At 41.1% G+C, this 24327-nt stretch overlaps 1 protein-coding gene across 2 annotated transcripts in view; it reads right to left on the bottom strand.

Annotated features, from left to right (window-relative positions):
• Positions 1–52: 52 nt before the first annotated feature.
• FARP2 (FERM, ARH/RhoGEF and pleckstrin domain protein 2) overlaps positions 53–24327 on the bottom strand; it is a 62765-nt gene continuing 38490 nt past the window's right edge. The window contains exons 14-28 of one of the 2 annotated variants that reach the window (XM_035133929.2): positions 18149–18312; positions 15971–16060; positions 15520–15653; positions 14519–14600; positions 13851–14088; positions 12393–12523; positions 10905–10973; positions 9437–9526; positions 8538–8620; positions 7925–8043; positions 7072–7235; positions 4477–4584; positions 3603–3754; positions 2837–2951; positions 53–2513 (exon numbers count right to left, since the gene is read on the bottom strand). In XM_035133929.2, coding sequence (XP_034989820.1) covers positions 2861–2951; positions 3603–3754; positions 4477–4584; positions 7072–7235; positions 7925–8043; positions 8538–8620; positions 9437–9526; positions 10905–10973; positions 12393–12523; positions 13851–14088; positions 14519–14600; positions 15520–15653; positions 15971–16060; positions 18149–18312 — 1715 coding nt within the window. In that variant the 3' untranslated portion in view covers positions 53–2513; positions 2837–2860. Of the gene's footprint in view, positions 2952–3602; positions 3755–4476; positions 4585–7071; positions 7236–7924; positions 8044–8537; positions 8621–9436; positions 9527–10904; positions 10974–12392; positions 12524–13850; positions 14089–14518; positions 14601–15519; positions 15654–15970; positions 16061–18148; positions 18313–24327 lie in introns of both variants that reach the window. The other variant, XM_035133926.2, reaches the window with a different exon arrangement.

Genomic DNA, 24327 nt, shown 5'->3' with positions numbered 1-24327 from the left:
GTGTAAAACCATTTAGTCATTACAGTGGTATGGATCTATTCTTTTGATAGAGTTCAGGGGTGGAGGTGGAATTGCCTATTCTACATACCCTTGCAAGTAATTTTTGTGGAAAAGTAATGGAAATGCTTTTTTCTTGGTATTCATACTTTATGCTAGAACCGTGTCTTCAGAGCTGCAGTTGCTGCATTCTCAGTTTTGCTCATGGATAGCTGAGTTGAGAACATGGGCAGGAATATGAAGAATCCATTTTCCTTTACCATTATCCTCCAGGACTGCTTACGAAACATTATGGGAATGATGTAGAAAGGAAAACAGGAAGCTGTGAAGCTGCTACTTTGTGCTGTTCATAAAAGGTACCTTGCATTTAACTCACAAATCACCAGTAAAGCTCTCACAGTGTCTCTAGTATTCAAACAACAATGTCTTAGTTTTTCAAATGAGCAGTGAGAGGGATCTGCCACTTTCAATAAAACTAACTTGTCAAGTAAAGGCTGACTATATGGTTATTTATGCATTGCTAGAAACTCCAAAACTGGACTGGAGTTACTTCAGGGGAGTAAGGACTATTTCTGTCTGATCTAATGCAGTGTGGGATTTCAGTTATGCTACTGAAGGGCCAAGGTTGTTTTGCTAGAGTGCATCTATCCACACACTGGTTGGGAGAGTTCTAAGGTAAATCAGAGCAGCTGTTTTTGGTGGTGGTGGTGGGTCTGGGGAACTAAGATTGAAAAAACTGGGTATGTTTAGCCTGGAGAAGATACTTGCAGGGAAGGGAAAGGAAATGTACTTTGGTGCCACAAAGGACAGGACTAAATTTCATCCGAGGGGAGCTTTCAGTTGACCATTAGCTGAAACATCTTGAACGTAACAGCAATTCAACAGTAAAATTATTTACCTATGGATGTGGTAGACTCTCCCTTCCCTGCAGCTCTTCTAGCAGATGCTGTACAGCCATCTGTTGTGAAGGCTGTAGGATTTCTTACGACAAGCAGGGGCTTGAAGCAGATTGCCCACAAAGCCCCCCGTCAACTCTCAATTATTATTTTTTGTTGTTGACAATTTTGGTTAAGCCTTGATCAGACTTCAGTTGTAGGCCAGCCACAGCTCACTAGAGGTCTTAAGTTAATAAAATAGGAAAAATGGACTACTGCAGACTATGCATTTGAAATGAGAATGTGGGCACTGCTGAGATGGGAGTCCTTTTTATGTTGAAAATTCTGAATGGAATAAGAATTAGGTTATGACAAACTGAGCCACCTAGAGATCTACAATAGTTTATTTCCAAAAACAGACACTAATAAATAAAAAAATACATTAATGTATATTGAATGGCCATAATAGTAGAGAAGAATATTTAGCACTTTGTAGCTTCCTTATAAATGACAACGTCAAACAAAAAATGTAACAAACCTTCCCTTTGCCCTCTAAGTGGGAAACCAACCCCAACCTTCTACCTAAAAGACTGACCTACATAATTTTAAGGGTCAATATGAGGAGTAATAAAGACATCTGTATCTTCCCATGTCCTGCCTCTCCTTTAATTGCCACATACTTCAAAATGCGGTGTTCAATATATAATTTTTTTTTTCACCTCAGTTTCTTCTAAAGCACACTACCCATCACCACATTGTTGCTCAACACAGTATAACATGACAAGACCGCCTTCAAACCAGCAGACTACTTCCTACTACTATCCAAGGGTGAGGTGATAAACCATATCTGTCCCATGAAAGAAGTATATGAACTTAAAAAACAAAATGCGTAGGCTCTGCCTCCATGATCTCGGGACAATAGCACTATAGCGAAAAGGGGGGATTTCAAATATCTTGCCATTGTGCAGTACTTGTTTCAACTGATCTGCCTTAATTCCTAAATACACACTTTTAAATATATGTCTACACCAGTTCTCATACTAAGTCCCTGAGTATTCCCCCCACCCTGGCATGTCACTGTTAAAGGAACTAAGAAGTAGAGGTGTGTCGTTAATGAAGGAATAAACCCTTCCATAGTTAGTCACCCCCAAACACTACTAGGCTTTTATTATTGCTGCACATGCGTGCTTATTGGACATACCTGCACACCTGTTACAAAAGATGTTTTGGCTGAGGTAATAAAAACGGACTGGTTATTTGCTGAAGCTGCCTTTCCTTTCCAACTGTCTGTATGCATATTTATAACTTTTAAAAGAACTTAGCCAAAACATAACAAGCACCACTCTCAAGCCCAGAACAGAATCTGCAGGGGTACAGACACACTAAAAGGTCCGCTATCTTCATCTTTGCATACTTCAGTATCTTCTGTGTACTTTTCTACCCCTTCAAACTGACCATGGAATCCTCTTTTCTCATGCCCACTACCCAAATAAAAACAATCCTTTCAACTTTGTTTGCAAGAAGGGTGAAGTTGCTTCCTGGCAACTTTCCGAAGCACTCTGCTCTACAGTGAGGAGAAATTCCATCTTAACATTAATGTGAACATTGCTTGCAGCATGTGAGGCATGTATGGCTGGTAGGCTGAAAGAACAAGTTGCACACAGGTTATTTAGTCGAGACTGAGCATTAACAAATAATAGAAAACCACTTGAAAGCCAGAGAACTAACATTGGCCAAACCCCACCAAAAGAAGCAAGTCATGTAAATCCAGCAGCCACATTTTTTTCATGAACTGAATTCCCCAGAGTCTTTGCAGTCCCTTTGGATGAGAGAGCTTTCTACACTATGCAAAAATCACCATCTTCCAAGAGGCAGCTAACTTGGCCACAGGAGGGAGCAGATGGTTCCTTTTACTACTAGCATGCTCAGGCTCCTTTCCCCCACACTGCAAATAATTAACTTACAACAGAGACCCAGCTCTGCTTCTATCAGTTTGTGTTCTTTTCCTTTTCATCTTTAGGAAGGCAGAGGCTGGATCTCCCTGGAGAACTTGTGGCTCTCTTTATTACTTCCATCCACCTGACAAGAGAGGAAAAAAAGTGAACTGTCATGGCCCTAGTTCGTTACCTACTCACTATCATTCTTTGAATGTGCTACAAAATAGTTTTTAGCAGGAATATTAATATTTTGCTTTCCTTTTTGCTGAGGATTTTAGTAAGATTAACACTCAAACTAATGCTTAAAAGTTAACTTGCTGTAAAGAAGGAGCCACAGTATCCCAACAGTCATCTGATAATTTGAACAAAGGTCTGTACAATTATGCTAGGTTTGTTACTACGGTGCAAAGGGAGAGTTATAGAAGGGAGTCCTAACCCACAAAGAAGGGGACTGGCAGTTAATGCCCCTCTTTTCCACTGCCTGCTCCAGGTGGGTTGAGAGAGAGAGAGAGAGAGAACATTTCTTAGTTGATATGCAAACTTCCATATATGTACAACTTCAATCTGAGCTACTTTTGCACAGAGTTCTTTCACTGACAGATTTTGAAGTTAGCAGAATCCACCAAAAGTTATCTCATTCATTGATATAGGCGAGGCCACAGAAAGCATGACTTCTGTGTGAAATTCCAGCAGCTTCCTCAACTCATTACCAGGAGAGTAGAGAACATTTGTCAAAATGGTAACTGGGGGTAACGAATTCATTTTGCAAATTGTGTCTAGGAAGCACACTTACCTCTCAAAGGTGTACTTGCTCTCAGCCCTGAAGAAATATACATGGGACTTGAACTGCAGTTTGAAGACATAATCCTTCTGAATGCCATCGGCTTCTACGGGTATGCTGACAGTGTAACCGAGAAGTGGTAAACTGGCCAGTGGATAATCATCCTGAAAAAATAGCCAAGTTTTATTATTTATTTAACAGATGTCCATTCCACTCTTCAACCACTGTTTTCAGGGCAGTTTGCAAAGAAAATACAGGCAGCAACCATTCTGCATGCACCCAATTGCCACGAGACCACTGACACACAGGTCCTTTGGACCCGGAAGAGAGCAGAATGGAGGCAGAGCAGGCTTATGTGCGCTCGGCCAATAGACGCAGGGGCCAGGAATGGAACCCCTGCACAAAATGTTCACTGCCTGTACTAAAACCCACCATGTATCACTGAGTTAATACATGAAGTTACAAGTAAAAACAAAAACCCTCAGTTGTCAGCCAGCACAAATATACCAGTCAGAGAGAACTAGCTCTCCCAAGTTCTAGGTATTGTATGCCGGCTGGAGAGCCTAACTAAAGCCATAATTGGGAACCCTCTCTGCAATTTTCTCTTCAACTAGGTGCTTTTAAAGAGCACCAGACATGCTATTCATATTACGATCAATTTTAGTTTACTGTGGTCTGGCGATGCCTAGTGAATTGCCAGAAAGATGTGCCAATGACTACTGGTTGAAGCTGCGTTGGAGCATTCAACTCGTTGCTGACAGCAGCAACACTCACAAAATGTACCAAAGAATGAAGAAAGCCTTTAAGAATGGATTCACAAGGCATATTGCATCTTAGTCCTATGTATGCCTAACACCATCTTGAAGTTGTGCCACATCCATCTTACCTGATGCGTCTTGTAGAAGAACAAACAGAAGTTTGTAAAAACAACCCACAGCTTCTGCCAGCCGTTACTATTTTTGAATTTCCTCAGTAGGTATCCTGACAGCTGGTTCTAAATGGAAGAGAAGAAAATATAGTGTAAGTGACTAGTAGTCATTCTCCACAACTGCTCAACAAAAACCTGCTGTTAAATTTGTATTGCAGATTCAAAAAACAAATAACTTTTTCTAGGGGATGACTGAATTTGAGAAAGACTGCTTCAGAGCCTTTTTGTATGATTAGATATTTTGTGCAAGGAGTAAACAAGTTACCTTTTCATGGTGGTGATCTAATTTGCCAAGTGCAGTTAGAAAAGTTCCATATTTTTCCAGACAGTGCAATATTGGTGCATGGGTGTGTAACACAGACATTTATTGGCTATTCCCTGTGATGAAGTTAATGACTCAGCAATATAAAGCCACCACCCAACTCGATGGTTGTGTAATTTAGAACTATTTAAAATTACAACCCCTCCAAAATTATTTGGGATTCTTTGCTCTGAAACTACAACACTGGAGTGCTCGTCAAGCATTGTGTATGTTATATTTATTTTACTGGCAGACCAGCAAAAACACCTCAATTGCCCGAACAGTCCTTTTATTTATTACTTTTTTTAGCATTTGGCCCCCAGGTTTTTGAGGTGGGAAGTGAGGCAGCATTATTTTTTTATTCAGTTTGTAGCAGTGGCTCCCAAACTTGAAAATTGCTGTTGGTCTTGGTTGACCACTTAACTGGTTTTTCTACTTGTAGTAACTGTAATGCGCCGTGCTGGATGCTGTATGGTTTTTAATTGCATTTTTCTTGCTTTTATTATATTCTATTTTATTGTATTACAATTTGCATTCCATAGAATGTCTGTTTAATACAGGCATGCTTTGGAACACCTGCAAAAACCTCATGGACCACAGGTAGTCCACAGACTGCAGTTTAGGAACTCCTGCCCTATGGCAGAGCTACCTACTCCCCATTCAGATCCACTCAGTCCAGATAGGATATTTCACTGTTTCCACTAAAGGTTATTTGAGTCAGGCTTTTCCTGATCATACCAAAAAGGCTCTAAGGCAGGTGAACCCAATGTGCCCTCCAGATGATGTTGGACTACAACTCCCATCACCCCTCAGCATTGGTCAAGGTGGCTGCGGCTGATGGGAGGTGGTGTCCAGCAACTTCTGAAGGGCACCCTGCACCAAGGTGTCTTATTTCAGGTATGCCCGCTACTAAAGTAATGTCCATTTGTGACACACCCACACACCATTTTTTCACAGAGCGATAACTGCGTACTGCATTTCCTCCTTTGAAAGGGTAGAACAGTTATGGATGCAACTGATTCATGTCCGTGCTGTGTTAACTGTGCGACTTTAAGTCCCCTTTTTTTGTCGTCTACGACATGCTAAGAACCAGTAGGCAACACACAGAGCTTGCATTCTTAGTTAAGGAGACAATACAACTAGAAGACAGAAAATGTTGAGGGGAAAGCACACAGCAAAAAGCCCTGCAAAGCACATGGCAGCAATGCCACTTTTAAGTTAACATGCTGGTAAAGTGAAGAGTAAGCCCCACTGGAGGGAGGAGAAACCTAACTTGCTGTGATCTAATCTGCAGAATAATGAAATGCACCAAAACAATGGCAGGTGTATCCAGGGTTCTTCTTAATAAAGAGATTAATTTGGCTGATTTCTGCAAGAGACTTAAAGGCTGTCTTACCATTCATTCCAATATTTTAGATCCTCGTTTCTGCACATTAGAACAGTGTTTAAGAGAGCTATAATGAGATGGTACAAGTAGAAAATGACCGTCTTCATAGATCCTATCAATACTGAAAGTGAGTGAAGCAGCTTTACCTGAATCATACACAAATAATCAGACAGGGATAGGCTCTGGTTCCGGTACCAGCAAACATGGGTGATTGTGTTGGGCCGCTGAGTCTGGCCCAGCAAATAGCGAGGAGGAAGCTCTGGAGAAACAGCAAGAGAGCAGAAAACTAAGCAGAGAGGGTGCAGGGCAAAGAGAAAAAGAAAGAAAAATGTGATTTAGAACGAGAAAGGGCAGCACACGAAAAGGTCTGTTAAATAGTATGAAAAAGCAAAAAAAAAAAGGTATGAAGTTCATTATTTGTAAGTCCTAAGATCAGCAGTGCAAGGGGCCGCGGTGCTTTGGGGAGAAATCGGAAAGATTCAACCAATTTACCTAAAACAGGGCTCTCAGTGGGCAAGATCACAAACTTTTGGTTTCATAACTCCAAAGCTGATTTCTTCCATTGGCTTTTTAGTGTGAATGGCAGCTGTTGATATCAAGGCCCCCCTTTTTATCTTTTTTCTTCTCCAAAGCACACCCTTCTTGAGAACATGATGGAAACATGCAGTCACACATACAAAGAACACCTTCAGACATCTTGTTAGTTACTCATTCATCGGCTCTCTCACACAAGGCCACCGAAGTTATTGAAGGAAATGAGGGGGCTGGGTGTTAAAACCGCACACATGAATACAGTGCAGAGAAACCAGCAACCAAGACAGACAGAGTGGTAAGTGAAAGTGATATGTGCTCTGCTGCTGGGTACCTCGACGGCCACACTGTGATCTGTCATGGAGACACTGGTGTTGCGATACCAGCATACATGCATGGTAGTATTGGCACGGTGGTGGCTCTGCCTGTCCAGGGAGCTACGAGAAGAATGTATGTCCTCTTCGGACTCCTGTTCTAGAGATACCTCATCTGAGGATCCTGAGGGGGGAGAAGGGAGCAAACATTTAACAGGCTGTGGGCACAGGGGTAGTGATAGCGGCAAGGATTGCTGACGTATAATAGCATCTTCCCCTCACAAAAGGAATTGGCATGCATGGGTTACTGTCCTTCTGACATCCATGACCTTCATAATCGATAGCTTGAAGGATAGGACACCTCAAAGTTATTGCATAGGAAAAAGTCACACACTGTTATATAGGGAAAATATTAAAAAGTGTGCTCAGAAGCATCCTAGAAGGGTTCGATGTGTAGCAGAAGGGGATTCCTAGGAAATATATAATTTCCACCTGAGGAATGCCACAGTGTGTTTCAGTGGCCAGTGGTGGGGTGGATCCATAAATAAGGAGACATTCAGGAGTACACAGGATATTACTTCAATTACTTCCCCAGATTGGTAAGTGAACTGTGGTTTAAAAGGATAAATACTTTCCTATGTAAGAGGGTGGTGAGGAAAGATTACACACTATAAACTTCATTATTATTGCTTTAACAGCTGGAAGTTCTTATTTGCCAAGCCTGAAATATCTGGAGCATCAGAGAGGGTATGGAATGTTACTTAGTGAAAAAGACTGAAGGCTGCGTAATCTATACTATTTCCGCCTCAGAAGCCTGAAGAGTGCACAACTAACCAAGAATCACTAATCACAAGTGCCATGGATGCTACTCACTGTTAGAACGATTGCACACTGAGTTTTCTAGAAACATCTCTGATTTCTCAGTGAATTTCTTGGCCATTTCAATTGCCATATTTAGATCTTCCATCCACTTCCCCATTTCCAGACGAGTGCTGAAAAATAGAGAAAAGGACTGATGGCTAAGCACGTTTTGAAAGCTCAGCTGCCATTTGTGATTTATGGTTCGATAAAAGCACTGCTTGACCCATACTTAGAGCAATTTAATGTTTCCATAAATTCCCACTGAAATAACAAAATTTGCCGCCAATGCTACCATTCTGGCAACTGCAGAAGCTTGCCTCAACAATTTTAAATTCCACACAAATTCAGGTTTGAACACAGTTCGGGATCTTTTTCTATTCCTCCAAAATCTGAAGTCTCAAAAAGATGAAAGGAAGCAACATACTATTGCACTTTAAGCTTGGAGCACTACTCCATGGGGAGATCAGGTTTTGCCTCAACAAATCACTGCATAATGACTCAGGAAGAGTGTGGTTTCCCACATTGTGCAGCTTGGGGTATAGTGGCATATACACACACTGAAAGACGCCTATTTTACTAGTGCTTTAACACTCCTACCTTTTCTGAGCGCTGAGAAAATGCTTACCTTGCTGCCACTACTATGGTTTTTTGAGCTGAATAAATGGTAAAGCAATGAGGGACAGACCATTCGTTTTCGCTCTCTTCCACCTACAATAAAGGAAATTTCTTCATCACTCGGTGAGCAACAGCACACACATCTACACTAGGAACTAAAAGAAACGGCCTGACAACAGCAACTAGCTACATTAAAAGTATTTCATTTCTATTTTGTTTCTAATGGGAAAACTATCAGCTACAATTGCATTGTCACTTCAGCAGCTGCTAAGCATAGTAGTCACTGGCTTATTACTCACCGGAGGATCCAGGACTATCAGCTGAAAATCAAACACAGACACATAAAAAAAAAGTTCCATTAAGGAGTGGGAGGGAATGTAGCATTTTGGTGTGGAAGCAACACCAATTAGCACATCCAGCTAGCCTTGAAAATAGCAACACCACAGCCAAGAGTTGTCTTGTCTTCCCAGCTACTCCAATGCCAAAAAACTGGCAGTGCTTATTCTTTTGACTACAGTGGCACCTTGGGTTACAGACGCTTCAGGTTACAAACTCTGCTAACCAGGAAGCGGTTGCTCCAGGTTAAGAACTTTGCCCCAGGATAAGAACGGAAATCGCAAGCCAGCGGCACAGCAGCAGCTGGAGGCCCCATTGGCGAAAGCGCACCTCAGGTTAAGAACCGTTTCAGGTTAAGAATGGATCTCTGGAACGAATTAAGTTCTTAACCCGAAGTACCACTGTATTTAAATCTAACACAGAAATCTGTGTCTAAATGACTGGAGAAAAACTACAGTAACCAGAATTGTGCATTTCACAAGAGTCCCTTAAAAGTTCAATATAAAGAGGACGCCCAGGTTAACATAAAACACATTATTTTGATGTTTGATTGCTGTGTGATGTATCACTCACCAGCATCCCATGCAGAGGGAGATGACCATGAATTTTGAACTGATTGGTACCCGTGACTCCTTTGCTGGTGTAGAGCAACATATCTGAAAACTGAGGCATGGAAAAGTTCACAGAATCATTTAGGTACTAAGAAAAAAGGGAATTCTCTCTTTTGTCACAATCCTTGGGTTGCAGACAATGAGTGCATAAGCAGAAAGCAGTGCATGCAACTATTGTCTTTTTCTCTCCTCCTGCTCTGGAGCCCCTGAGCTCCTCTGAAAATCCTCTCCATGAAATTGGGGCTTCCTCTGGAACAGTGTGGCTGTGTTGTTTGGGGCTGCAGTACGGATTTGGAATTGCCTGGAATCAGGCAGAGGAACCATGCACAATTTATCCCTCCTATTGCAGCCCCAAACAATACAGCTCACACTGTTCAGAGGGCTTCCCAAACCTATGCAGAGGCCACAGAGAGGGAAGAGAGAAAAAAAATGTTGGCAAGCTGCCCTCCACACATACAGCCATTGGATACACCACTTTGTAACTTTATTTGCAAACCAAATAAATTTGCAAATCAATTTAAGTTTTCTCTTTACATTGTCCTCCAAGTAGTTCACAATAAAGCATAACAGTAACAAAATCAACTATCACTCTCTGTTATATTTCTCTATAAAAGTATTTAACTTTTATCCACTCAATATACCTGCATTACACTAGTATGCTTAGAGTTTCTCACTGTAATAGCCCTTTTTATAGGGCAAAATTATTACCAACCGGTTTTTAATTCATACGTGATTACAAAGAGTCCTTCAACATCAAGGGAAAAAACCCTATCGTTTTTCTGTGCGTAATTAGGATCAAGCAAAGAGACTGCCCAACTAACAGAAACTACTTTTTTCCTTTTGGGAGCCGCTTTAAGGAACGGATCCTGACAACATCAAAATCTGATGAGGAACAAGAGCACATACAAATTAGCTGCCCACACGGAAGTATGCAGCCATCATAGAATCAAAGAATCTTGGAGTTGGAAGGGACTCCAAGCGTCATCTAGTCCAACCCCCCTGCAATGCAAGAATCTCAGCTAAAGCATCCATGGCAGGTGGCCACCAAACCTCCGCTTTAAAATCTCCAAGGAAGGAGAGTCCGCAACTGTTCCATCATGACAAGTAGTTACTGATTAATGGCCATTCTGCTATCTATCCCTTGAGGATCCAGCCCCATGAGGAGGCAAAGAATCTGAGCTTGCATAAAGGCAGAGTTTGGGGACCCACCTATGTAACTGCCTCACATTTCCTGAAAAGTTTGATTGTGTAAACAAAGGCTTCTTTATATTTTGGCTGTAAAACAACCGAGGCTCAAATAACAAGGCCGTACTCCTCAGAATATGTACAGGAAACTAAAGTCTTGATGAATCCCAATCAAACTACTACAGGGGAATGGGCTCCAGAAACCTTATTACGAGTTGAAATCTTGATCAAAAGCATCAGCTCACCAGAAAGAACATCCTTTGCTGTAAACCCTTTTTGGTAAGCTTGTATAAGCAGCCTTCCCGGATAAATTCCTGTGGGGGGAAATATACAAAGCTTTAGTACCTTTGATGGCTACTCTGTGAAATGCAGCACTCTCTAGTTCAGGGTTGGGGTAACTGTTTTTGGCCTGAGGACTCTCTTACAGTCAACCTCTCTGAGGCCTACATGTCACTGGTGGACATGGCCAATGTATATACTGTACATGTAAACATACAGACCCCACTCATAACACATACAGTAAGAAAAATGCCAGACATGCAGGCACACACCACACTCTTCCCCCTCTCTCACACATAAGATCACACACATAAAAACACTCAGGCTGCCTGTTACTTTGCATAGCTTGGTTTGTGCAAAGAAAAACACAGCATTTCTCCCCACTTCAGTGTGTGTGTGTGTGTGTGTGTGCGCGCGGGGGGCGCATGCATGCATGGTAATGCTGCCATTTACTCTTAAAGAACAATGAGCAGGCAAAGGCTTTATCTTTATTCTTGGTGCGGTGGTGAAATTGCGTAAAGTGAAATTGCGTAAAGTGGAGAGTACCTTCTAAAAAGCCTCTAAATGTCTCCCCCCTGCCGCCCCCGGTTCAGCAGCACTTTCTTGCACTCTCTCTCTCCATACAATTCTCTCTTCAGTGTGAGTTTAAGCTCTGGGGCTGGCAGGAGGTAGGAGGATGGTGCTGGAACGTGGCTGCTGCTGCGCTACCCCAGGTACCAGCCATTTGGCGGAGAGGCTGAGCAGCTTACACAAAGCCCTGTTGCGCCTCCAGTCTCCCCAGGGCTTCCTCTGTGCTATCTGATGTCCTCTTTGGGCTCCGGGGAGGGTTTCCTTAGAAGCGTCAAGGACTCTCCAGCTGACTTCCGCCATTTGAGTCTATTTATATTTATTTATATGAGTCTATTTATCTATTTTCTGGCACTGCACATACATGAGTAGAACATGCGTAAGTGGGAGGATGTTTGTCCAGTTTCCAAAGCTCTTAATGCTGTGGTACACAACTAGGAGTACTCAAAATGTCTAAGAGGCAAGTACTATTTTCCCTAGGATTTGTCCATGACGAATGAATACATGAAGAGAGCCTGCACACCCATGCATGCATCATACTTGTGCTGGTCCCTGTTACCTCTGTGGATCAGCAATAATTGAAGGACTGGGGAAACTGAAACAATGCCTCTGATCCCTGAAATGAAGGCCCTTCAAAGGAGCCTTTTCTCACATTGTTTTGCCAACCTTAAAAACATCTCGGTAAGTACATGCAAATACAAGTTTTGAATGGTTATTTATGAGAGTTTCAATATTGAGATATATTTTTGGAAAGAACATGCTGGATTTTCCTAGTTCTGAAATAAACCAGTAAAACTTCTAAAGCCATCATCCTATACAGGAAGCAAGCAAGAAGAAAGGTCAGAAACAACTGAAGTACACAGGTCTTAAAATAAAGAACTACCTACTCTGCCAGCTGCTACAAGGTTATCAATGCCAAGCAGGTCATGCTGTAACTCAGTTAGCTTCTGGAAATTCTCCAAACGGATGAGACTGTTTTGAAGCTGTGATGTAATTTCTGTGATTTCTTTCAGTGCACCTGCAGAAGGGAATTACAAAAGAATCATAGAATCATAGAGTTGGAAGAGACCACAAGGGCCATCCAGTCCAAACCCCTGCCAAGCAGGAAACACCATCTGTCAAGCCTCTGCTTAAAGACCTCCAAAGAAGGAGGTATACTCCAAACTAACCAATCAGAGAAGCATAGACAGAAGTACAGGCCTTAGTTTACTGTAGAAATGTTTAACGCAGAGATAACCTCTAAAATCAAATCCCGTACAACTATAAAGCACTTGAGATTTATCTGGGTAAAACCATTTTGCTCTGGATCATTATGTAGTTTGATTACTCCGTAATTTCAACTTGGCAGTGCAAAAGGAGTTTTTAGGTGAACAAATGTTTTATTGAATGATAGGTGTCTCCAAGAATGGATTACTTTACAACTCCATAATCCTTATTTAACTAGCACCTGCTTCACATGTAGAGGGCATGGGTGTTGAAAGAGGGCTTGAGTTATGTGTTTAATCACACACCCCCAAACTGCACAGCTCCTCATGCACACACGCCTCCACCATCAAAAGGAAAAGAAAAGGAAGTGGAGCCTGGACCCCAAAGCGTCATACTACCTAAAGGAGGCTTCAGGCTTTGATTTCTATACCCAAATGACTTGCAAATCACTTGTAAAACTGTGGAGAATTTCAAAATCAGTTTGTGATATACTTTGTGATTTGTTCTTCAAAAGAAAGGAAAAACTGAGCGGTCACACCCAGGCCCAGTTGAAGTGGTTTTATAGATCCAGAACTGAATGCTTCATTCATGAGTTAGCTAGTGCTCATAACTCTTGATGTGGCTTTCTTTTTCTCGTGGAGATGTGTTTAACAAATTACTGTTGTTAAATCACACTGAATGTGGACAGCACAGGTTGACATAGCTTACCTAAAATGGTGTGTTGGGCACTAACTAGGCTGGAGGTTCTCCACCACTGGGCTAGAGGTTAAAAATAACTGAAACCAGATGAACTAGTTTTGTAGCAATACAGTGGTACCTCGGAAGTCGAACGGAATCCATTCCGGAAGTCCATTCGACTTCCAAAACGTTCAGATACCAAAGCGGGGCTTCCAATTGGCTGCAAGAAGCTCTTGCAGCCAATCAGAAGCCGTGGAAGTCACATCGGACGTTTGGGTTCCAAAGAACGTTCACAAACCGGGAACACTCACTTCCAGTGTTTCTGGCATTTGGGAGCCAAAACATTCGACTGTACTGTTTCTACCAAGAGAACTGAATTTCTGTCAATCAGCAACATAAAATGAGAATACAGAATGTGTCGAGTAGGGGCATTGCAGATATATGTCTGATCTGTCACTCACTCCTGCAGTCGGTGTAGTCCCGATGATCTGGCACGTAGTGTTTGCAAAGTCTCCCCAGGATCAGCTTGTAGTGCATTAACCTCTGGATGGGTTTCAGCAGGAAAGTGTTGAGTGGCAGGTAACAAACCTTCTGGAGTTCGAACTCCTTATAAACCATTTCCAGTTTCTTTATGCGCTTCGTTGCTTTCTCTAACTCTGACAGGACTTCATCATGTTTCTTCAGGTAGGTGGTATATTCCTGTAGAATCACAAAAGGTGTGGCCATGAGTACAACCTCTTGCAGCATTTATTTTCAGTTTCACATAATCATGGGCTGTCATTGCACACAAACCAAATCTTGTGGTTTAAAGCAAACTCTGTTACCCAAACAAGCCACTTTCATGACCCAGAGTTTGAAAGCAGCTTGTTTTGAAACAGACTAGAATTTGTTTTAAACCACAATATCTGGCTCATAGGCAACAAATCAAGATTCTATGAAAATGGAAGTCAACACTGCTGAAGACCTCAGTCCAGTCATGCAGGAGAAGCAGGCTAGAAGGAGCATGCAAGAAGACTTCGCCTGGGCTCCTTCCTTGAGTACACATCACTAAACAATCATTTAATGTTATATATTAATCCACCCACTGAACATGGAGGAACACACAGATTCTTGGGAGTTATTTCCCTACCTTTAGCATATGCATATTTTTCAGCAAGACATCACCAATCCGTTGATAATCTCCTTTCGTGGGAGCGTTGGAACGTCCCTCCCTACAATGAGAGAGTGAGAAGATTGTGCTAATGCTCTTGGGAAATTGAATCTTACAATTATTTTCCAGCAGGAACTGTTTTATAGAAACTAAAGCATACTATCAATAACTATAAAAGTAAAGAGTACCAAAACTGTTTCCATTCATTTCTCAGCAAACTAACTAACCATGTTTCCTGTTTCAATTTGTAGCTCAAATTGGAGTCTCAAAGCAAAGCAAAGATGTTTATTCGGCTTTACGCCCATCATAAAACACAACATAACAAAACAAATCAAATAAAACCGCGGACTCGTACAAACCGCAAATAATATAACACAATTCACAGCTCACAAGGACAAATATTAACAATTCAAAAAACGTATCTTAAAAGTTTAAGATTAAGATTAAAAATTTAGGCACTAAACTAAAATCAATATCCGATGTCATTTACAAAATTCTTATAACTATCAATAATCAGCTAACATTCCATTCCGTCTCTTGTACGAGAGGACGGCTGTTAGGAATTTAGCAACCTGTAGAGTAATATAAGGGTCCACATCTTGAAGAACCCAGGCAAGCTGTAGGTCAACTGGTTTGTCAGCCATAGGCTGGATTATGGAGTAGCACGAGCCGAACTGTACATGGGGCAGAAAAACATAACATGGTGTAGAGATTCAGTTGATTTCATTTCACAAGCACACATTGAAGAGAGTTGGCCCTTAGTAAATCTATGTCTCAATTGGAGTCTCAATAATCATTTAAAAAACGGAAGTAGAGTAAAGGTTTTAACACTGTATGCTATCAACTAAACTTCTCTGAAGTTTATATGTATTTTGCAAAAACAGGCATGCCAGACCTGAAAATTTAAAACAAAGAAACCATATTTCTACTCTTTTTGACCAGATTCAAATGTTTGCCTTTACAATGCTCTTAACACTTACCAAAGTGCTAGCCGATGTTCAAGCTCTTTCAGAAAACCTCTGTGAAATTCATAGATGGGGTCTATGTTTGAGAACAGCAAGGTCATGAGACCTTCAGGCATGGCATTTTCCTTGACAACTGCACTGCGGAACCACTGCAGAGGAGAGATAAATAAGAAGCAGATGTTTGCCTTCCTGTTCTTGGTATCAGCAATGTAAAAAGTATCAAAGAACCCAGAAGAAAACAAGATGCAAACAAATTTCAACAATATCAAACAAGTCCTTTGGCTGCAGACACATACTCTAAACAAGATGCACAAGAGACGTTTTGCAAGTATTCCATCCTGGAAATTCCAGTTTATAACCAGTTTTACCCAGAGGCTAAAGGACTGCAATAACACACAACTCACAATTTACACATACAACTATTAAAACAACTCTTTTTAGGGGAAAGTGGGTTTAAATCACTTACTACAGTTAGAACTTCCAAGTCTTTTAAATAAGTTCGTTCAGTAGCAAGAATTTCTTTTGCAATGAAATAGGCTTTGTCTGCTGGGTACCTCTGAAAGATAAAAGCAAATCCCAAATAAATGAAACAGAAAATGTTTCTTATTAAGAAAGCTTGGTTGAGCTATATAAGACGACTCCTTCGGCCATCCAGATGTGCCAATATAAAAGGAGGGCCAAAACCAGAGCCTCCTGCTCTAAATGGCTTTGAAGTGTGTGGCTTTTAAAGGAAATATTTGAATCAACTCTGCCAAATGTATTCTTCAGGTGAGGCAGTGGGAATCCTGCACCTGAGATGTGAATATGAGTTTCATTAAACCACACCCTGATCCTGATCTAGAGCTAGTTGCTTGAAACACACTGTTACCTGTGACCAAGCAGATACGGTAAGAACTAACCCGCTGTGGCCTTAATTCACAGATGGGATACAACTGGTAGTGCACATTCCTGACACTGATGGTAATTGGCATTCTCAACAGCACTGCCCCATACTGACATCAAATCTATTTGGTAAAGGTAAAGGTAAAGGTACCTCTGACCATTAGGTCCAGTTGTGATTGACTCTGGGGTTGCAGTGCTCATCTCGCGTTATTGGCCGAGGGAGCCAGCTCATGTGGCCAGCATGACAAAGCCGCTTCTGGCGAACCAGAACAGCACATGGAAACAACAATTATCTATTTATCTACTTGCACTTTGGCGTGCTTTCGAACTGCTAGGTTGGCACTGGCATGAAATATTCCCTTTCCTCTGCTATATGGGCAGGAGAGTGGGGAAAACTTTAGGGGTAATGCTGATACTTCTGTATGAGATACAGTGCTGATGGAAAAAAAACCTTTTATCCCACCCCTCTGTTTGGGTCATGCAACGATGACAGCACTGATCCTCTAGGCTGCATATGTCTGGACAGAGACATACTGTACTGCATTGAAAAGCTTCAACTTCTTTGTCACATTGAGCCTGATGGAAACAGAAACATGGGTAGAGGAAGCCACAAATTTGCTTTTTAATATATCTCATCTAACCTCAGATAAGGCACCAAACCACAACCTTGAAGTTGACTGTATTATTTTCAATAGAAAAAGTTCTAGATTAAGATTATGAATCATACTCCAAACACAAAAATGCCCAACCCCAAACTTTCCCAAATTCTCATAAGTGCAAGATACAAAGTTGCAAAAAAATGCATGATTTTTGCAGTGGGAAGATAGAATTCCCAATTGTATGGTTAATTTCCCTCCTGCTTAGACATGCAAAATCAGGGTTTTGCCTTTCCTTCTAGTTAATTTCACGTTCACCAAGATTGATTCACCAGCAGTAATCAATACGGTTGTTAAATAAGATAAATTGTCTATGGTTTGAGCTGAGCTTGCTAAACAACAAAACCAGCTCATTCCCACCTGAAAAATGTGTTCAAGTGAAGGATCTGTTTTTGACAAGAAATTGTGGGTTATTAGACTGCAGAAAAGCACTCAGAGAGTTGGAATTAATGTATTTTATATAACTGTCTCTAATGTTTTACAGTACAACTATTCCCCACAAACAGAAAGGACAAAAATGGTGCTCTTGAGGTAAAGAGAAGCATTTAGTTCATATCTCACTTTGAAACAGCTGGAACAAAGGATTGTTCCTTTTAGCAGTTTTATAGTAGCAAAGTGTGGTGTATTTATTTTAACATAGGTCAAGAAAAACAATTATGTGGGAAGTTTAACAGCACACAAGTTAGTACGATAGATATTAGCAATGTGCAAATCTCCCAGTGCTATAACTAAGGGCTTATGTACGCTTAACTTTTGCCATGCTCTTTCCATGCGGAGGTCCGCGCTTTAATGCTCTGTGTCCAAGTGGTTTATTTGGTTTTGTTTTGCCCCAAGCTTTCCTCGTGAAAACCCGCGCTTCAAAGTTTTCTGTGGATTGATGTTTCCTCTGATTGAAATTTAAAGAGTAGGTTTTTGCAGGGAAAGCTCTGAAGCAAAAAAAAGGGGGGGAAGGGGAGCATTCAGACACAGAGGTTAAAACCGTGGACTGTGCATGGAAAGAGTAGAGGAAAGGTAAGTGTGAATAAGCCCCAACAAAGAAATCTGAAATTGAAGCAGAGGCTCATGAAACAAACAAACAAAAATCACCCTCCTTGTCCTTGCCTTACCTTACGCCTTGCCTCATCCTCTTCTTCTATCCTGGCACCACCAACATCGCTCAGGACAGGACTCAAAAGAGGAGATGAGCCCTGGCCAGGTGTGTTCATATTCACATGAAACGAGGGATTCAAAGTCATTGGACTCTTCATTACAAAGGAAGACAGCTGAGGACCTAACACATTAGGAAGGAAGTGGGGAAGAGAAAGAGGTTAAGAATTGGTTTTGCTTCAACAAAATACCACCAGGTACATCGCCAAATCCACATCACACTTGCAAGTACTGTAGTAGTTGTCTCCCTTGTTTGCTTTTTTTTTTTTATGAGCCCACAAATATTTTAAAGCAGTCTTTGAAAATGTTAGGAACAATTAGACTTTTGAACAAAAGCAACCTACAACAACAACAACAACAACAATCCCATTTCCTCTGCTATGGCTAAACAGATCAAGACCACAATACAGTGGTGCCTCGCTTAACGAATGCCCTGCTTAACGAAATTTCCGCTTAACGAAAGGATTTTTCGAGCGGAGCTTGCCTCGCTAGACGAATGCGTTTTACGAAAAATTCGTCTAGCAAATCGCGGTTTCCCATAGGAATGCATTGAAATTCAATTAATGCGTTCCTATGGGCAAAAAAAAAGTCGAAAAAAATCCAGTGCATTCCTATGGGATTCGCTAGACGAATTTTTCGCTATAAGAAAAGACCCGTGGAACGAATTAATTTCGTCTAGCGAGGCACCACTGTATACTGCTTCAACATATTCTGCTTCTAACATTCCTCTTGGAGAGTTAGGAGTTCTTACTACTTTCTGCAAACAGATCACACGAGACACAATGCCCCTGAAAAACAAGGAATGGAAAGCAGGAGAACAAAAATGGGAAAGCTCCATATTTTCAGAGTTCAGCATACATTTGATTTCAGAAACTGTATGTATGGATAGGAAATATGAAACTAGAAATAGGGAGAATGCAGATTGCATGCCCTTCCTGACTTTGTAACCACATAGCAGCTTTTCAATAACTACCCATGCTAAATACAGCTTCCTCTACAGTCTTTAAACCACGTTGCATCACTAACTGGGTGGAGATATGTTATTTCATTTGTCAAGTAATGTTTGAGGGTGTGTCTGGACAGCCGTGGCACAACGTAATTGTTATGTAGCAAGGAATGAAAAAGAAGCTTATCAAAACAATGTTTTAGCATTGTAGTAATTACCAAGCTAAAGTAAATTTTCCATTTATTGTAGCTTTTCTTTAGAGCAAGCAAGCTATTTCACAAAATACTGTTCTCTACAGAGAAGGTCTCTGTTTTAATATGTTGCGCCACTAGCAATTCCCTTGCAACTGCTCTTTTTGCAAGCAAATTCCATGATCAGTATCATGTAAGAGTATCAGGCTGAATCAGGCTGAAGGCCCATCTAGTCCAGCACTCTTCTCACAGTGGCCAGCCAGATGCCCAGGAGAAGTCCACAAGTGGGACTTGAACACAGGAGCTTTGCACAAAATGGCAAATGAATGGCACAGATCCAAATTGCAATGTTAAGCATTCTGGTGCCCTAACATTGTGATTTGCTACCCAAAACATCAAAATTAGGCTGTTTATCCCATTGCCATTCACTCTTAAAGCAAAACAGCTTCTCTACTTATGCATTTTGAAAGTTTCTTGCATTTGAATTATGGCTGACATTTTCCACGTTATCATTAATATATATTATCGTTATTATTCCAATGCTAAAGCTGTTTTGCAGAGGGTAATGCCAGAGAGGGCTCCTACGCTGACACCAGTAAGTGCTGCCCCAGATATGTTTGCCACTCCCACTCCAAATTCCATTCTGTGCAGCCTCAGAAAGACAGCATGAAGCTTTGTGCTCTGGCCAACATGTATTCTTGATTCCACTGTAAACGGCAAAAAAAAAAGTTCCACTGAACTGCCCCAAAGTATCCACTCAAAGTGATATTAAGGCCCAGTAATAAACAGGCACGTAATACTTTTCAACACTTATTTGAAGCGGGATTAAGAAATTGGAGGGCAGCCAGCTGCAAGGCTTCTGCTACAGTGCTACACTACTGAAAGGAACTGACTGCTCTCTCGTTTGACTCTGGAAGCAAAGCCTTTTAAAAGTAATGAATGCCAAAAGGGGGAGGCATTACGAAAAGGAGAGGAAGTTTAAGTGCATGCATTCACACTGGCTAACTCAGGAAGCTAAACAGTGTTACACTTAGGTCACCTGGAAGAGATTCAGAGTATCAGGGAAGTTAACTATTAACATTCTTTGGCCAATCTACTGTGTATTGTATCAGCTCATGCAGTCCCCTACTCCTCCTCCTGACTTTTAGTATCGTATCTGTAAGATCCAGCGTACAGTATTTGTTGGCATTTGTTCCTTGCTGGGAAAGCAATTTACGGGAAATCTGCTTGAACGTACAAGTCAAATACAAGCAAGAAGCAACTTGGACTTTCCCCAAAGTCTTTAGTATTTCATTTCCTTTCCAACAGAAACAGCTTTTTCTTTCTTTCTTTCTTTTCTTTCTTAAAAAAAACTCTACAGTATTTGAAAATGCTGCTCAGTTTCAAGGCTAACATCCTTTTTATTGTGTGTATGAGATTGTGAGCAGATGGCATCCAGTACATTATGACCACAATTGTAGAAACAACAGTGGGGGAGAAATCTTTCCTTAAAATACACCAAGTAAAGAAAGATCTGCCAGTGTCTTGCATTGCCCATTAGCAGCATTACATTTTAACAGGTATATGATAATGGAATACTGCTACAGCTTTTCTTTTCTTTAGATGAATTGCTTTTGCCCCACCTCTCATCTTCTGCAGGAAGCAAAAGAATTGAAGAGAATCATGGGAGTGGGGTGGGGTGAGATTAAAGATGGGAGTGGTTTTGAAACAATGCAAATCAGCATGGTTTTTTAAAGTCAGCGACTATTAAAAGGCCTTCCATTATACATGAGAGTTAACAAGACAATTTTGCAGCCTGCCTGACAACTGACTGGTTATTTAGAAGGAATGCCACATCTACTTTTGATAGTATCATTTCAGAAAGAGAGGAAATGTGTGTTTAGAGTGTGAGTGAAAGTTGTGGATATGAAAAGCATAGAAGGAACTTTAGAAGCAAGTCTTTTGCCTTATAATTAGTGGTGTCTGTAGATGAGCCTGTCTGACTATGTGTAAAACTGCACTTCCTTTGCCACTGAGTCCAACTGTGTTTCCAGAGAGGTTTGCACTTTGAAGCAGTAGTTTTATATAGTTTTTCAGCTGCAGGTTTGTTTAATTTTAGAATCCAAATCATGTCACATAAATGGGACTAAAGCTGTAGAGAAGCTAATGCAATGCACAACACCTTCAATTTAACAGCAGTTAAAGGGGGGGGTCCTCAAGTGTCATGTCTTTAGAAAATCTACATCCAACAAGCATTTCCTAATTTGAAAAATTAGAAGTCGTCAAACTACTGCTAAGTAAACTGATTTTCTTGAAAGCAGGTGAGTTTCAGTAGTACCGCAGACAACTTACATTCTTACATTCTACATTTATTAATACATACATTAGTACAGGTCACAATAATGCATAAAAATCCATTTGTACTTCCACCCCCACCCCTCATTCTACAGCAATCAGATGCTAAAAAAACTCCTCAAACTCTTATTTATGTATATTAAAAGTATGACTTCTACAAAAGGTTTGTAGCCATCAGCCTTTCTGTTGGACACTGATGCATTGACAAGTTGTATAAACACATTATAAGTTACAGAAAGCCAGGCTTTATTTTAAAAAGATGCTATATATTAGTATGCATGCAATAAAATGGCAGTAGACACTATGGATAAGATTTCACAATAGTTTCAGACCTGATCTTACTTATGTTAATGAATGAAGGCTAGAACCTTCAAAGAGTGCACAACTTAGCAAAAGGAGATTTGTGATTTATTCAAAATGACTTCTGAAAACTGATCAAGTCCCCAATGTGCTTCCACTATGGCTCCATAAATGATGCACCCAGTCTTTACTTGCCTCTGAAAACTGAGGATTGGGTAGCTGTCTATTGTATATATACAATAAAGGTAAAGGTAAAGGGCCCCCTGACCATCAGGTCCAGTCATGTCCGACTCTGGGGTTGTGGCGCTCATCTCGCTCTATAGGCCGAGGGAGCCGGCGTTTGTCCGCAGACAGCTTCCGGGTCATGTGGCCAGCATGACAAAGCTGCTTCTGGCGAACCAGAGCAGCACACAGAAACGCCGTTTACCTTCCCGCCGGAGCGGTCCCTATTTATCTACTTGCACTTTGATGTGCTTTCGAACTGCTAGGTGGGCAGGAGCTGGGACCAAGCAACGGAAGCTCACCCCGTTGCAGGGATTCGAACCGCCGACCTTCTGATCAGCAAGCCCTAGACTCTGTGGATTAACCCACAGTACAATATCTTGTACTGTGGATTAACCCACAGTATCTCTGTGGATTAACCCACAGTACAATATCTTCTTTCAAAAAGAAATGTGACAGCTTCTCAAAAAATACAACAGGCTAGCATTCCAGTCCCACACTTGGCTTAATACCATTTAAAAACCAAAAAAATTGCAGATATGTGAAAATGTCTCCTGAATACCCAGAGTCTGATTTTTAGGACAAGTTTCTTGCACTATTTTCTGCAAATCTATTTTCTGCAAGCTGTTCAACCTTTTGACACAAGTAATCAAAATAGGATTCTATAACCCCTCTAAAACCAATTACCCCATTGAAAAAGACTCATTGCCATTATTCCTCCACTCCATGTCCCTATTGTAAGAACAGAATTTACTACTTCAAGCTGTAAATAAGCCTTGATGTCGTAGCCCCTTCCTATATAAGGCTGAGGCCTTTAAAGAAAAGCAATTCATTATTTGCCTCATGTTTTCCTTTTCTATGACTGCTACAGGTATAGACAAGTACAAAAGAAGGAATTCATGGTTGCACAGAGACAAAAGCAAATAGCATATCTGCAAGTGCCACACAGTAAGGAAACCCCCAGATCTTGCTGTCTTTAGCAAAAAGGGGGGGGGAGGAATTGTAACATCTTCTGCTCTCACCCCTAAGCAGTATATGTTCATGAAGTGTTTGCACACTAGTAAACTGAAATAGCATTTTTACACATGCAATGTGTTCTAACATGCATATTTTACTTACCTGCAACGATAGTTCAAGAACTGGTTCTGTGCATTCATATTACAGAACACAATTCTCTGTATGGTTCCACAGCATGATACCAAAAGCACGCATAGATCAGGCATCCCCAAGCTTTGGCCCTCCAGATGTTTTGGTGTACAATTCCCATCATCCCTGACCACTGGTCCTGTTAGCTAGGGATCATGGGAGTTGTAGGCCAAAACATCTGGAGGGCCGCAGTTTGGGGATGCCTGGCATAGATACTCTCAAAGAGGGTATTCACACACCCAAATACTGTAGCATTTAAAAATGGAACTTAATATTATAATGAGAAGGTAGGGTGTATTTCCTTTCCCAAAATATAATGAACCTCTTTCATATTCTGTGTCTGAAAATAAAAAGGGCCTTTGATAATATGATTGTCATTATAGTTGCATCCAGTGCATCAGCTTTACTCCTAAGGATTAACTTTCTGAGGAATCATATTTCCAGGTAGTATAGTAAGCACTACTTAAATAATAAGTTCTACCACTGTGTCAATACACTGTTTCTACACCAGGATGCATTGTACCTAAATTTGAACTGTCAGGAAAATGATACTATTCAACTACAAAACTGGTAGCTATATTTGGCTTGGGGAGCATGGATGGAAAACAATGCTAATTCAAACTGAGGGCCAGTGTCTCTGAATAGCCAGTGGTGGGGAACTTGTGGCCCTCCAGATGTTGTTGGAATAAAATTTCCATCAACCTTGGTCACTGACCATGATGGGAGCTCTAACTCCAACAATTTCTGGAGGAACGCAGGTTCCCCAACCCCTACCAGTAGGCGTTAGCCATATTATGAATTATTGTAATCTGCCCTCAGTGACACCAGCACGGAGGAAAAATTGACTGGCTATTTGAAGATATCAATATTACTAGAAAAGAGGAAGATGTTAATACTGGTGTCAAAATTTCAGCTAACTGGGAATGTGCAGAGCTCACAACCGAGTGCCAACAGTGCTTGAATATCAAGTACTAAATAGCGGGTCACAGGACACTTGAAT

Source organism: Zootoca vivipara, chromosome 5, assembly GCF_963506605.1.
Source record: "Zootoca vivipara chromosome 5, rZooViv1.1, whole genome shotgun sequence".
In the NCBI taxonomy this organism is placed as follows: Eukaryota; Metazoa; Chordata; class Lepidosauria; order Squamata; family Lacertidae; genus Zootoca; species Zootoca vivipara.
Note: the sequence above shows the minus strand (reverse complement) of the source record. Positions and strands in the feature narration are given on the sequence as shown.